Source organism: Rhea pennata, chromosome 1 (assembly GCF_028389875.1).
Source record: "Rhea pennata isolate bPtePen1 chromosome 1, bPtePen1.pri, whole genome shotgun sequence".
In the NCBI taxonomy this organism is placed as follows: Eukaryota; Metazoa; Chordata; class Aves; order Rheiformes; family Rheidae; genus Rhea; species Rhea pennata.
In genome coordinates this window covers 79695296-79711184 of record NC_084663.1, presented here as the reverse complement: position 1 = coordinate 79711184, position 15889 = coordinate 79695296, and the positions used below count along the sequence as shown (strand labels likewise).

At 39.2% G+C, this 15889-nt stretch overlaps 1 protein-coding gene across 14 annotated transcripts in view; it reads left to right on the top strand.

The window, feature by feature from the left end:
* Nucleotides 1–15889, top strand: part of LOC134149675 (potassium voltage-gated channel subfamily KQT member 1-like) — a 263379-nt gene that overhangs the window by 152848 nt on the left and 94642 nt on the right. For 2 of the 14 annotated variants that reach the window (XM_062592924.1, XM_062592916.1), the window contains exons 8-11: nt 641–709; nt 1407–1458; nt 2579–2631; nt 3585–3655. In XM_062592924.1, coding sequence (XP_062448908.1) covers nt 641–709; nt 1407–1458; nt 2579–2586 — 129 coding nt within the window. In that variant the 3' untranslated portion in view covers nt 2587–2631; nt 3585–3655. The other 12 variants (XM_062592932.1, XM_062592914.1, XM_062592942.1 and 9 more) reach the window with 12 other exon arrangements.

Here is a 15889-nt window from a genome sequence, read left to right as displayed (position 1 = left end):
GAATTAACTGTTGGGAAAAATATTTAACTGGAATTTCCAAACTCTTAATTATGAGTTATTCATGGAGGGTAAAAACTGTGTAAGGTAAACTCATATGGGATGTAAACTATTTCTGTGGTGGTCCGCCTACTAATACCAAAGCTGGCTTTGACACTATGTTTTTGTACCATTTGGGGGCTTAAATTCTAATTTTACTATTTTACAAAGCTGTAAAGTGATCACAAAATTAAACATATTAGCTGTCATGACGTGGACAGTAATTGTTATTATGTGCAACTCTATGGCATCTATGTCTTTCACCATATAGTCTATTCATTTTTTAACAACAAAAAAGTGACAAGGTGTGGTCTAAATACTGATGAACACAATGCTGTACATAGAAATAAGAAAAGGTGGTAAAGAAAGAGAGAGGTGAACAGCTGCTGGCATAAAGAGAGACCCGGGAGGGTGATATGACAGAAAAGGGGGAACAAATGCCCGAAGATCCAAGGAAGAGGAAGAAGGATTAAACCAGCTTCCTGCTGGGGGAAGAAGATGGAAGGCTCTGGTAAAGGCAGATGGAGGAAATAAAGACTGGATGTCTTTCCTTTCCCTTTCAGTTACCCTCACCATCTGTTTCTGATAATTTCTGTTTTTGAAGGAGAGCTGGCACAGTAAGGCATCAGCCCACCAACATAGTCAGCAAAGGCAAGGAAAATGGAGAGAGCAGGTAAGAAGAAAGAGAAGTGAAGAGTTTTTATGTCTGATAATAAACACTTTCATCCTTCCCTATTGCTTGAAAAATGCATCCTAATTTGACATGACTATATTGGTCACCAGGTTCATGCTAGGGTTATATGATCACAATCTGATCATTTTTCTGAAGCGCTACTCAGTGTAGAATTCTTTTATGTGGATAAAGGAAAGCAGCTATTCTTTTCCTTGTGATTTTTGGCCTAGGTTGATAGAAGTGTCAGCCAAAACCAAAAATACTTTTATAATCTTTACCCTTTTTCCCTGCAGTACTTGTGAGTTGTACTATTATTTCTTCATTGTCCTTCAATCAGCTGAAACAGAAATTTGTGTTCATGCTTGTTTAGGTTTAATACTATATGGCTTCGGTTCAAGTTTATTGAAGCATTCTCCAGAAAATGTCTTCAAACTGTCTCTGCCCATACGTGAGTGACTTTAGGCCTTTTTTATACGACTTGTCTCTTCAGGGAGACAATAATCAGGAAATCTCCCCTCATCTCATCTCTCCACCTCTATATCATGTGTATTCTATAGTTGACAAGGTTTAGATTTTCTGTGGAAAATGAGAATGTCTGTGAATTGTGTGCAAAACAACCTGAACTTCAGTGACAGTTTTTCTGACAAAGTTAGAGAAGTACTGCCTGCCTGTTAACCATTTACTATTTCTTTTCCAGCTTCCAAACCATCTCTTTGAAAAAGGCAAAAGGCTGCATGAGTCCTTGAAAGGTTAGAGGGTAGGCATTAAAGGGTTTTATTCCTGTATAGAGCAATCCTTTCACGATATTTTAATTAGATCTGTTGTGTTAACTTAACGTGGACTCCTCTGTGTTACTGAGTTACTCAGAAAGTCTTTGCCAGACATCTGTTCCTATGAGTTTGAGGCTGTATTATAGAAGGAAGAGGGTAACACAGATTGTCACAAACGTGACTTTTGTCAGATACCTTTAAATGACTGCACATAGCAGTGCAGCCACCATTGAAGGATTGCACCTTGGGATATAATAGCTCCTGGCTCTGCATTTGATGGGAGACTTTAAACGTACATGAAGATTCATCAAATAGCCTTGGTGGGTCACTCTGTGACCTGCTTCCTCGTGAATGGAATTGCAATAGCAAGAGAGGTATAGGCTTCTGGATAATGATAAATTTAAACAATCACTATTCTTCAGTTTGGGAAAACCATAAACAACAACAACAACAACAGAGTCTTCAGAATCATGATTTTTGCCAAAGTCTAATTTCACTGACTGTAGTCAACAATGCAATGCAAACTGCACTTCATATGGTTTGGCTGACTATAGTCTGCACTTCAGCCAAAACAGGTGTGAAAAACCATTCCCTGGGAAGTCCCATCTCCACCGATCACAGGAGGAATCTGAAATGATAACTGTTGGTTGTGCTTTGGGCCCTACTCACATATGTGACTGGTCACAGAAAACTTGCTGTTTAGTGGCAAATCTTCTCTCTCTGTCTTTCCTGAAAGCAAACCACTTTTCTGTACATGTCCATACAAAGAGCAGAATCAGTTCATATGAATTTTACACATAGAGTGTAAAAAAAAAAAAGTTCTCTTAAGGAGTTACTGCTATTTGAGTGTCGCTATAGTAAAAAAGTGGGTGTATAGTACTCATGAAGCCATCATGCAGCTTCATTTTGCTTGTGTTTGTTTTTTCCTTTGTTGTCCATTTTTTTTATACATATACTTGCGTTGTGTTTAACACTTGCTGCACAGATTTTAACTGATTTTCACTGAGTGCTTGCTTGGTGGGGTTTTTCTGTATTTTAAAAACATAAACTGTTGTCTTCTGTCAACAGTATTAATATCTACACTTCATTTCCTTTCTAGGAAAGTAGAGGAAAATATATGCACTATGTGGAGGGCCCCTCTGCAGCCTAGAGGTAAATATGTCTAAAAAGTGCTAGTTTATATCTATGTGCTGGGCAGATGGTTTGCTCATAAACTACAAGTCCAGTGCATGTGGCTTATACTGGACTTTGTGCAATGTGCAATTTTGTACAGCTCAGCTGTACAACACATGCACAATAAACCAAACACTTCCAGAAAATACTGGCCTTTCTCCATGGGTTCCGGGCAGGAAGGATAAGACCTGGAAAACTGGAACCCATGATAGTACTAATGTCATCTTTCAAGGGTGTTTTTTGAAGATAAATTGAAAAAAAAAGTTTATGGAGCAGTCCAACACTAGGTCGATACATTATTAAAAAAAAAAATCTCATGAGGAAGTGAATAACTTTTTATTTAGTGATGGTTTTGGATGATGTGCAGTAAACAAGTAAATAAAGACACTGAGTAGTTTGTATAATAAGAATTGTAAATAGATTTCCCTGCACTGAATGAGGAAAGATTCCTCGGGGGAGGGGGAAAGGAAGAGTATATGATCATGTAATTAAAGACTCTGTCATAATTAATACTCACAAGAAAGCTGAATTAAGGGTGTGGTCAACATTATCTCTAGTATTTCCTCACTTTCAAATATTTGCTTTATGACCTTAAGCCTTTCAGGATTTGTTTCTGTTTCTTAGTGTTTAAAACTAAATATATTAAAGTAGTGATCCAGTGATCTTACACTGTTAAGGTAGAAAAGGTGATTGGGATTAATGTACTACGTAGATCTGAAAACATTTTGGATATTTGGTAATTTCAGGGAGACTTACAATACATTTATAAATGCATGTACTGCAAGATGACCGAAATTTTTTAACCTTTAAGAGTTAAACCAGCATCTAACCTAAAGCCTTAAGTAAGAATTTGGTTAAATCTTCTGGAATATTTTAGTTTCTGGAGTCTAAAATGTCTGATTTTTTATGATGCCTGTTGTTTTAATGTGTAGTCTGGGACAAGATTAGAAGAGGAAGTCATGCTCTCTCTGAAGCCAAGAATGGCCACTTAGCATCCAAATATGTAAGTAAGGAGCTTTTCATGCCTTTTTAATAAGTTGTAGTCATTAGAAAATTGCCAGTCTCATACTCTCAAATGATTCAAAGTTTTTAAACTTGGCTGGACTGGCCCAATTCCATCCAGAGCAGATGCTTTTTTGTCTCGTTTCATTCTTCCCCTTTTGTCAGGGGTTTCAGCTGCAAGGAGAATAAAATGCTAGATGCAAATAAAAGGCAGGACACTGAAAACATCTTCTGTGCCAAAATCAGACATACAGATCTCCCCCCTCTGCCTGTTCCTAACTTGTGAGTATCCCCCACTCCTTTAGGGAAAACCAAGATAAAAAAATAGATTCTGTATAAATACCTTTAGTGTCAAAGTTAGGATTCACCTACATGGACCATGAGGGGGGAAAAAAATGAATTTGAAAGTGGATTAAAATGTATTAAAGCTAAACTGCATTATGATCCCATACAGATGCTGCCACTTAAAATTAAATTGGCTTTAATTTAATCAAAATTAATTGACCTCCAAATTAAATTGGGGCAAACCAAGTGAAACCATTTTGGCTGTGAGTAAGAATATTTACAAATCAGAAGCTAAATTTTAAATCAATTTATTCATTGAAAAAAACTAAATACTTGATTAATTGCAGAATAATTACAAATGAGCTTTCTAATTAGATTGCTAACATGGCATTAAGCTGGCACTTTAAATTTTAAACTGGATTGGTTATATAGCATAATTTGTTGAACCAGACCTTTGCCATGTAGATGCCCACAAACCTTTAAAATTCTGTAATTGTACCCAGTATTTTAAATCCTTCTGCATATAGAACCTTTTGAGTCCCTCATATTATTTTGTTTTGCCTCTGACTTTAAATGTACAGTGGGAATAGGGGGAATCAGAGTTTTCTCTCTATTTCTGGAGCATATATGCTCCAGCAGGTTATGCAGCTGTCTCGGAGCTTAACAGCTCCTTTCAGGTGCATTTTTTGCTTCCCATGGGAGTCTCACAAACAAATGAAATGTTGCAGCAGCACAAAAGATTGTGAAGACTTATGATAATTACAAGAATTGATTCACTCATCATCTTATCTTTTTCTCCCGCATTTGTATGTGTGTTCACACTGAGAAATTTAGCAAAGCTTTAAATTAATGGACCTTCCAAGACTTTTTGTCATCCTCTCACGGTGTTCTAGATGGATGAATGGAAGTAATTATCATGTATCTTTTTTTTTTTTTTTTTAATTTACTTCTGCAAATTTCTTCCTTGCCTCAACCCAAAAGGGTAGCTAAGTCAGGAACTATCATATTTGGGTCATTTCAAGGACAATTGTAAGACCTGAGTCTAAAAATATATGCTCTGACACCACGAAAGGCAATGGGTTTTCATATGCATATTGGAAGGGAAACTACATTTTCACTTCTGATATTTTCCAGATATTCAGATAAATATTTTAAGAAGCATATGAAAAAAAACCACAAAGCTATTATTGAGATTAATGCAGAAAGCAGCAAATGCTATCGGTGCAGCATCACATGACATGTGCTAGAGCCTAAAGTGTGGATACTTCAAAGCAGGCACTTAGCTCCAGAGAAGTCTGCAGAAGACTGCAGATACTGCCTTCTAGACAACCTTTCACTATGTCTGATAGATCCTAAAGAGTTAATCTGAGTTTTTTTCAGGCCTACATCAAATTCACTTTTTGTTCAGCAGACTACATTGTACACTGTAAGGTCTGAGCTGGGCTACTGCTGCCTGTGTTATGTGCCATACCTCTTCAGCTGTAATACCTTTTCAGAGCTTTTTGCTTCTACCCTGGAAAAGGGCTTGTCCCTCCATATTTGCAGCATGAAAGCAATCTACATAGAGGCAGGAGAGTTATCGAGCCCTCTAGGATGTGCAGGTACTAACTGAAAAGCAAAATAACTTCCAACTCAATGAAAACTAGTCAGATATAATACGTACAGTCCAAAGAAATATGCACAAAATTCCCCAAACATGAACATACAGATAAATGGAATGATAATTTGGCTCACAGTGCATGTAGGCACTTCTTTCTTTTATACATCAAACAGATGAATTACCACCATATCACTGTTTTATGGGCCTAGGAATCCTATTCAAAGGACAAATAGACCCTCACAGATTAGCTAGAACTACCAAAGATTTGGTTAACTGGGAAACCACACATGTGTAATCAAAAAAATGTACTCTTCTGATACTTGGAACTTCTGGCAAAAACATAGCTTACCTTTTAGATCTTACAGGAACTTATCTTTTTTTTCTTGAACAACAGTTTTTCAAGGAAATTAATCTGATAACATTGGGTTTATTCAAAGAAGTTCTAGAGAGTCTGCCTTTTAGACTGAAGAGCAAATGCTTAAGTGAATATGTATTAAGATGGCTCTTCATTCTGCAGCCATTCTATCACAGAATCGTTGAGGTTGGAAGGGACCTCTGGAGATCGTTTAGTCCAACCTCCCCTGCTCAAGAAGGGTCACCTAGAGCATGTCAGACAGGATTGCATCCAGACGGATTTTGAGTATCTCCAGAGAAGGAGACTCCACAGCCTCTCTGGGCAACCTCCTCCAGTGCTCTGTCACTCTCACAGTGGAGAAATCCCTCCACATATTCAGGCAGAACTTCCTGTGTTTCAGTTTGTGCCCATGGCCTCTTGTCTTGCCACATGGCACTACTGAAAAGAGTTTAGTCCCATCCACTTGACACCCTCCCTTCAGATACTTATAGACAAAGATAAGATTCCCCCTCAGTCTTCTCTTCTCTAGGCTAAACAGGCCCAGCTCTCGCAGCCGTTCCTCAGAGGGCAGATGCTTGGCAGATGCTTCACTCCTCTGATCATCCTCATAGCCCTATGCTGGACTCGCTCCAGGAGTTCTACGTCTCTCTTGTACTGGGGAGCCCAGAACTGGATGCAGTACTCGAGATGAGGCCTCACAGGGCTGGGTAGAGCAACAGGATCACCTCCCTCGACCTGCTGGCAGCACTCTTCCTAATGCACCCCAGGATACCATTGGCCTTCCTGACCACAAGGGCACATTGCTGGCTCATGGTCAGTTTGTCATCCACCAGCACTCCCAGGTCCTTCTCTGCAGTGCTGCTTTCCAGCAGGTCAGCCCCCCAGCTTGTACTGGTGCCTAGGGTTATTTTTCCCTAGGTGCAGGACCCTGCACTTGCCCTTGTTGAACCTCAGGAGGTTCCTCTCTGCACAGCTCTCCAGGCTGTGCAGGTCTCTCTGAATGGCAGCACAGCCCTCAGGTGTGTCAGCCACTCCTCCCACCTTGGTATCATCAGCAAACCTGCTGAGAAGGCACTCTGTCCCTCCATCTGCATCATTGATGAAAATGTTGAACAGAATGGGAGCCATTACTGAGCCCTGGGGGACTCCACTAGGTACACGCCTCCAACTAGACTCTGCACCTCTGATGACAACCCTCTGAGCTCTGCCATTCAGCTACTTCTCAATCCACCTCAGTGTCCACTCATCTAACCCACACTTCCTGAGCTTATCTAGGAGGATGTTATGGGAGACTGTGTCAAAAGCCTTGCTGAAGTCAAGATAGACAACATCCATGGCTCTCCCCTCATCTACTCAGCCAGTCATTCCATCATAGAAGGCTACCAGGTTGGTTAAGCATGATTTTCCCTTGGTGAATCCATGCTGACTACTCCTAATCACCTTCTTTTCCTCCATGTGCTTGGAGATGACATCCAGGAGGAGCTGTTCCATCACCTTTCCAGGGATGGAGGTGAGGCTGATTGGCTTGTAGTTTCATGGATTCTCCTCCTTGCCATTTTCAAAGAGCAAGAAGGAGGACCCAGGATAGACACATCAACTACAAGCCAGACAGCCTCACCTCCATCCCTGGAAGGTGATGGATGATTTTACCCCAAACCTGAGAAGGGTATCTCAGCACTGCATTTTACTTAACTGTCTTTCCTCGCTTCTCGTGAGTCATTAAATACCTATTTAAACACTGCAGTAATCATTAAAACTTTCTAAGCTCCAGTTACATTATAATCTGTGATAACCCACATAATCAAACCTGGGTGGGCCATAATGCTAATCTGCTTAGTTTCTCTCATGTTTTGAGTCTTCTTGCAAACCCAGTCCATAAGCCTTGCCACCCCATCTCTGCTGCTGTGGGGAGCCTTCAGTCTACACACTTAAAATCAGGCAATATTTTGTGGTCTTGGTGCAGCCCTAGCCTGGACAGCTGACATAAATCCCTACTGTATAGTGCAGACCCAGATACCTGGCTTCAGCTGCAGACTCTCCCAGTCAGGTAGAGTATCTGACATAGGTTACTCATTTTTTATAATGATCATCCCTATCATCTAAACCATTCTGGCATGCAGCTTTCCCAAAGGGGGGAAAAAAAGGAAGAATTAAACATTTCCTTTTTAAAACAGTATTTTTGGAGTCTTAAAACTATTCAGTAGCACTATTTCTTTCTGTTAAACTTATCAACTGCCACTTTTCTATCTTGCTGTGTGCAAGGTGTATGGTATGTCCTAAATTCAGATCTGACCTGTGATAAGGCCCAACTACTTTTCCTTGTTCTACATCCTATCCAATTCCTGTCTTATTAAATATGGGGAGAGCTCAGTTGGGTCATAATTGTGTCAGAGAACACTTCTGAAGATGTTGTCCCCGGTGTGCAAGCATAGTTCCCACTTAGGCAGCTGGGCTGTGTTTTTTAGGCAATTCCCCACCACCATCACCATCATTTTTATCCATTATAATATGAACTTTGATTTTTTATTTCAAATTACCTTAGAATACAATACTGTGGTCACACTCACTGATGTCTCGGTGCTACAGCAAGCCTCACTAGAGAGGTGCAGAAGTAGTAGAGGTAAAGTTTGCCTGGAAGGAAGTTAATATGAAGCTACTATGGTCTTCTTGGCTCATTAGTCATGCACAGTGTAGGGGACAAGGAGGAGGTTGAAGCAGGACTCCAGGGAACAGTGATAAGCTTAAATCAATGTCTCAGGGTAGTGAGTGATGAGACAGTAGCCTAAGGATGGACAGTAGCCTAAGGATGGATGTCAAGCAGGAAGAAAAAGTGGTGGGGTGAACAGTGGCAGCAGGAGTGAGCAGAGTGGCAGTACAAGAAAACATCCAGGCTAAAATTACAGGAAAGACCTGAGGTTAAATGCAGTTCCTGGATGAATGGGGCTAACACTTTCTCTCAATGGGCTGATCTAAGTCCACATGGCTGCATCGTATCACACTGGCCTTGCACACCAACAGCCAGACCTCTTGGTGGGAGCACTCAGGGCCCCAGCTTTTTGTACCAGGGCAGCAAAGCAAGAGTCTTGCTTGCTAAAATCAGTGTGATGATACAATACTAATACTGACTTTTTGCTGTGTGCTTCAGAGTTGATAAGGTGGAGTTCGGAAAGCCTCACATTTAGAAAGAAAACAGTCTACACAAACGATGAAGCCTTTCCTACTGGAACTAGAGCAAAAAAAATCAAGCATTTATACATAAGCTCATTGATTCATTTTTAAGCACAATTTCAACTTTTGCTAATATAAAGAGACACTACTGGAACTGCTTCTAAGAATGTATTTTTAATGTCTATTAGACATTAAGAGACCACAGCTTTGCTAACGGGTTTTGGACTCTGTTGCTCAAAAACAGGTACTACTAGAAAATACACAGGAAGAATCATTAAGTTTTACAAGGAAGGCAATCTGTGTAACATCCATAGACCCATTCTTTGCTATTTCTGGAGACAAACCCCTCTGATGAACAAAATCTATAATTTTTTTACTTATTGATGACTCACAAACCTGCTGAAAAAGATTTTGCCACCATCACCATAATCTAAGTGGAGATCAGCAGCCCAGACAACCCCACTTTGCAATAACCACTTCCTCCCCGGTCCCAGTGATCATTGATAAATATGAAATGGTGGATGTTTAACATCCTGTCCCATTTTGTACTGGATCTTTTACAGTGACTTCTTATTTTCAGATTCAAGGAAAATATGGGCACCATATGGCAGAACAACCCATACAGACATGAAATTGTTGGAGAACCAGCCTAGAAATCATAGTTCAAGGACTTTACATAAGGCATTAGTATATAAATCCTGTATTCTTGACAGGTCTGTTTGTTTGTCTCATTTTGCCAGTACTGTGCTATTATTACATATTTAAGACAGCTTCTTGTGAGTTGCTTATGAATCATATCTACACACACGTTCTTTGGTATTCCTGCCAGGTCCCAATACATTATTTACTAAAGTAAAATTGATCTTTTTCTTTAGATGCATGTTTTCCTCTTAACTCTACACTGCAGCAAGGGAAAGAGGCAGAAGCAGTCTCCCATTTAAAGCCAAGTAAAATGAATTGAAGTTGGAACCACAAACTATTATTTCCTAAAATCCAACAACTTTCCACAAAGAGGCTTTTTCCTCAAGCTACTTTTTATGGATATTGTTTTCCTAGTAAAAGAGACAGTTTGGGAATATCTGGAGTTTTACCGGAGAAATGTTTTGATGTGTTCAGGAATATATCATAGAATCAGTGTAATGAACTAATACTAATACCGACTTTTTGCTGTGTGTTTCAGCATCCTTCTCAGGTTATATTTACTCATCTTCATCTTCCTCCTGTTTTCCAGTGGGAAATAGGTTTAGTTCCTACAGGTCTGTTATTATCATAAAACCAATACATGTGTGCTGGTCAGAAAATTAGTGCAGTGGTGACTCTTTGGCACTGAAGAGGCAAGATAAATTTTAGATACAGGTATTCTGCTCCTTGAGCAGAACCCTCAACTTTCTCCTGCAAGGAAGTTAAGGACAAAAGGCTAACAATTACATTTTTTTCCAAAAATCAGACATTTCCTTGCATTTCTTAGATGCTGTGATGCTGACTTTATGTTCCTCAGCCTATTCTTTAGGGGACTTTTCTCCCATAGAAAAAAGCAAATTTTGCCTAGGAATTGATTCCTCCTTGGACGTGGGAAATGATTAAGATACACAGTTTACCCATAATTTGCAGAATCTTATACCTTGGCCTCTCATCAGCAAGATCTGCAAGACTGCTTACCCTCATGGGAGAGCTTGGTCGTGTCAAAATCTCAAATGCTTTCCTTCGGTCTTCTCCAGATGTGAACTTGGCAACTTCAAAATGAATGACAATAAGAGGCCCTCGTAGAAGTCTGTTTGTGTTTATACCCACCTAAACCCACACAAGGATCAAGCAAAGTTATTTTCTGATATGTAGTTGGCATATGTTTGCACATTCAATTCATGTCCATGCAGATGAAAATAAAGTTCTTTCGTGGTGTAACAGTTTGTACAGATCAAAATAGATCATGGTTTTGTTGGCTTGCTTCTTCTGAGGTGATTTCAAATACAATGGACAACTGAAGGAGGAAAATCCAGTGACTGCACCCATGGGGTGGATAGCAGCGTTCTGCCACTTTGGCAGTTTACAATTATTTAGTAGTGTTTACGATGATAAGAAAGCAATTTGGTGAAAGTGAGGTAAAACAGCTAATACAGAGCAAGATAAAACTGCTGCTAATTCCACCGTCAGGAAACTGACCACTGAAAAATGGTCCTGATATGTCACTTTGAGCCAATCCAGGTTGTGATTTTACTAAATCTGCTCCTTGTTTAAATTTCAGTGCTAAAAAGACCATTTGTCAGACTGTCACTCAAACAAACTTTGTGCAACAGATACAAATCAACCATAGTACATCACAGCAAGTCACAGGGACCCTGGCCAATAAAGTTTTTCTTACACGTTTGTATTTCATCAGCCTTTCCAAAAGATAAAGATGTTGGTGGGAAACAAAACCCAGTAGTCTGATGGTATTTATCAGCTGGTTAGAGCCAGAATTGTATGAGAAGTCAAACTAAAAGTGAGTAAAGACAACAAACAGAATGACAGATGTACTGGCACCTATTTGCATGTTATTTCAAGTCATTGACAGGCTGGGATATAGTCCGTGCATAAACAAATGTGCTTTTGCCTTCGTGTTTTTGCCAAACATTCTCTCTGCAAGAAACAGCATAAATCTAGCACCTACATTAAACGGAAAAGCAACCCACAAGACTACTGTGTACCAGAATCCTGCTTATAAGCCTTATGACTTTGCATAATAAGTAGCCCTCAAATAAAGAACATTCATCTAAAAATTTATAATTGATTCAGCCCTCAAATATCTGCTTCCACTTTAGATGAGTAATTGATTAGCACGACTAATTGGTTGCTTAAAAACAACAAAATTTCAAGATTAAGTTGTAACTCTTTTTTACTTTACAAATAACCACACTAATTTCACTGAAAATATAAGCACTCAGTGTTGTGAATAAGTGTGCCAAAATATGAATACTAGTTCCTCACTAGCATTGAAAAAATGATAATTTTTGGAAAGCAAGGCGTTATATACAAAAGTTCATGGGTAGAAAAACAGAATCTCCTCTCCTTTACCCACCAGTCAAATACCAGGACTGACAGAAAAATAACCCACAAGTCAAATACTGGTACTGACAGAAAAATAACTCTGTTACTGGTTCTTGCTTCAGTAATACTTTCTGCTGCTTTTGACTGCTTCAAGCAGTCATAGCTCCAGATGTAGCTAAGAGCAACATAACCAGCAGGCACCAGAGTGATACTGCAGGACCCCTTTCCTCACCTTGATGTATTTATTGTAATACCAGTCATAACTGCCCAAATGCTCAGAGAAAAGAGAATAAAACATGCTATGATGTCAGGTAATTTATCAAGTGGAGAGGAGGAGGACAAATAAATTCCGAAAACTTGAAAGGCTTACAGCTCAGATTTTAAGTCAAGTAACTATGGGGCTAATCCAGGTAATATTGATGCTAGTGTAAAGGCCACATTTAACTTAAGTAGTCTATAAATAAAGAGTTGAACTATTCCATCACATCATAAGTACACTCAGGTCATTGTGTCCCTGCTACTGATACATATAGTTGTCCAGTATGAAAGTTGCCTCAGATGATAGAAAAGGAGGTTTTTTTCCCACATTTTTAAGAACCTATGCCTCCTCATTCATACTTCTACTTAGCTACTCAACAATGAAGTCCCTGTTTAAACTACCTCTTTTATTTTCAGATTCTTCTAGTTATGGGTCTGCTGCCTGGACTGAGGGATGTGGGGCTTACTTATTTATTTGTGTGTGTTTGTTTATTTAAAGATACAGAATGTAACACAATTAAACGAGCTATTTCAAAGATTTTGTACCCCATTGTCAAATGCATACCACTGGAAATATGAAATCAGCCCAAGGAATTCATTCTGTAATCCCAGCTCTGACATCAGCTAGGTGATGAAAAGTGCTTTCCACTGGGTTTCAATTTGTTTAAATTTTGACATCTAAAAGCTCCAAGCTAAATTTGGTCTAGATTAGTCACCAGGGCATTCCTCTGTGGCATTAAAAACACAGGTAATAAGCTAGGCAAAATGAACTATTTTTTGTAAGTGACTATTTCTCTCCACTGCTATGAATAAGAAGTCTCTCTGATGTGAGGGAGATAGCTTCAGCATGCACTTCAGGTAAGACACCTAGCTTCATGTGGCACTTTCGGAGATGAATCCTGCTCCTTGAGATGTTTATCATTCATGCTGCTGATGCAAGTAATTGCAGGGAAATGTTGCTCTGGGCTACAGAAAATGGAAATTATTGCACCTAGCACTGGGACAAAGAGAGAGGACCCTCTTTGAAACAGGGTTTGATTGGTGTTACACCCTCTTGATATAGCCCAGGCTGCAGTCTCTTCTCTGCTCCATGAAATTGCAACCAAGATACAACTGGGATTCTAAAGTGTATCCTAAATCCAGGCAAAGTGCTATAGCCAAGTCACAGAGAAGAGAGGCCATCACCCTATTTGGCAGACAGACGAGATACGTAGCAAGAGAGCAGCGCAGGGAGTAATTAAATGTGGCCATGACTAGTAGAGGGGTAGCTGCAGAAGCAGTCTTTGGCTTATATATCCTGACTGGTATAAAATGTCATCACCCTCACTCACACCCTTTCACACACACACCCTTTCACTCCCACACACACTCAACCACAAAATCATTATAGCCAACTGCCACAAGTTTTAAATATGAAAGTGGACACACTAAACCAGCCTACCTTCTGTTGACTAGGCCTTATGCTCCTTCTCAGTATCTCCGTCTCCATTTCCATCTGTCTTCTGGTAATACTTTACTTCACAGAGGCACTGCAATGACTAGTTTATTATTGTTTATTGAATGTTTTCAAGATTAAATGCACTCTGTAAGACATACCTACTGTGACCTGTCCCAGATACGTGGTCTGGTTACACAAGATGAACCTATCTGTGGCATTGTGAAAACAAAAACTCTGTTTTTAGAAATTGCTTGTTATGAAATATGATTTTTTAAAATGAAATGGTTCTAGAGTAATGTGGAATGTGTAACCTCTGCAGGTTCTCTGGTTCTTCTTAGACATGGCATATCAAAGCCATCTGTCGCTAGTTAATGTCAAGATTATAGAAGCAGAACCTCCTCTTCTGCTTGGGCCAGTGTGGGCAGCCCTTTGATGGATGTGCTCAGCCTTCATCCAGTTTCATCACCTCATGCAGTCCCTTGTTCAGATCGGCGTGTGAACAAGAATGTTCTGACTTGAGATCCTTTTTAATACAGCAGGAATCTGTAATATAAGCCATCAAAGGAAACCTTTGATCTTTTGACTATCTCTTAGTTATCTGCAGCACAATGCAAATAATAATGAAAACAAAGCTAAAGACCATAGCAGCTACATTAAAGAATCAGGCTTGCTGCTGGCAACAAAGCTAATCACAGAGGTTTTATCCTATCATCAGACTGAAAAAGGAAAGAGGGAGAAGGGAAGAGAAAAAAGGAGAAAAAAAGCTTTGCTCAGCAGTGAGAACTTTTTACTAAACTGAAATATGCCAGGAACATTAGTTATTTTAGGCCAAAGAAATTTAGGAGAAACATAAGCTTGCAACCATTCTTCACAGTAGAATTTATCAAGCAATCCATATTCCACTGTATTTCCTGCGCTTCTTTTAGAAGTGAAGTATGATGATAGGTTTGGAGAACAGTAATAGACTATTTTTTCGGTTTACTTTGCAAAGAAATATATATGAACATCATACCTTGAATATTACTCACTTTCACTTAACTCAGTACTACCAGAATCATCATCGACTTTTCTGTGGATCTTTTTTACATTTTCTTTTCCATTCTTCTTCCCCTTAATAGGCACTTGGGATGGAAAGTATGTTGATTCAGAAAGCAAACATAACAACATTTGCAATATATAGGATCTGGAAAATATGAATCTCTTCACTGTATTTTCATTTGATTTTGTAGCATTTTCTGAGACTCATATAACTTCAAAGAAGTGTGTACAACAGTTGGAGCCTGAAGAAGTGTGTGCATGCATATGCATGTATGTATATGTATGCACATGCATTTGTGTCTGCATGTGCTTTTGTGAACATACTGAAGGATTAGTTCAAGTCCTGATGCCAAGCATGTCCATTTCTATATATTTACCCTTTTATATTCGTCTTGCAAATAATTCATTACCTTAGGTGAAATTTTGATCTGATAAAAGCCTTATCCATCTCTTATTTACTCAGAGAACAGAAATAGCCCAGAAATGCCAGTTAAGTTCCCCCTTGTGTGTGTGTTATCAACATCTCTGAGCCTTGGTTCAAATATCAACCTATCTCTGAGGCTGAAAATCTTATATAACTTCCACAGCCAGTCACAATCTTAGTCATCTCTAATAAGACTGCTCAGTCTTCTAGTTACTGCAGGCTTTAACAACAGCTAAGACACCATGAATCTGTATAATTTTGAATTAGCCTTGGAAGGCAGTGTAAATTGGCATTGGCCTGGAAACTTTACTAAGAAAAGGGAAACTCCTAGGAATCATCTGACTTTTCACCATGTTTTCAGTGCCAAAATGGGTCACTGTTCTACTGAGGAAACCAAGTGACACAGTAGACCAAATAAATAACTTGTATTTCTTGAGCTAAATGATCCTCAGTATCTCTGTGTTGGTCCAAGAGAAAGCTTAACTCAGATATACAAATCTATAAAAACTTTTAATGGGTAAAGAGGCTGAAATAATTCAGAATATTGACTTCAGTGGATATCTATGATGATACTGTCTTCCATAAAGAACCCATTCCATAGCAAAAGATGTTGCTAATGCTGATCTAAAGTGATTAATATTGCCT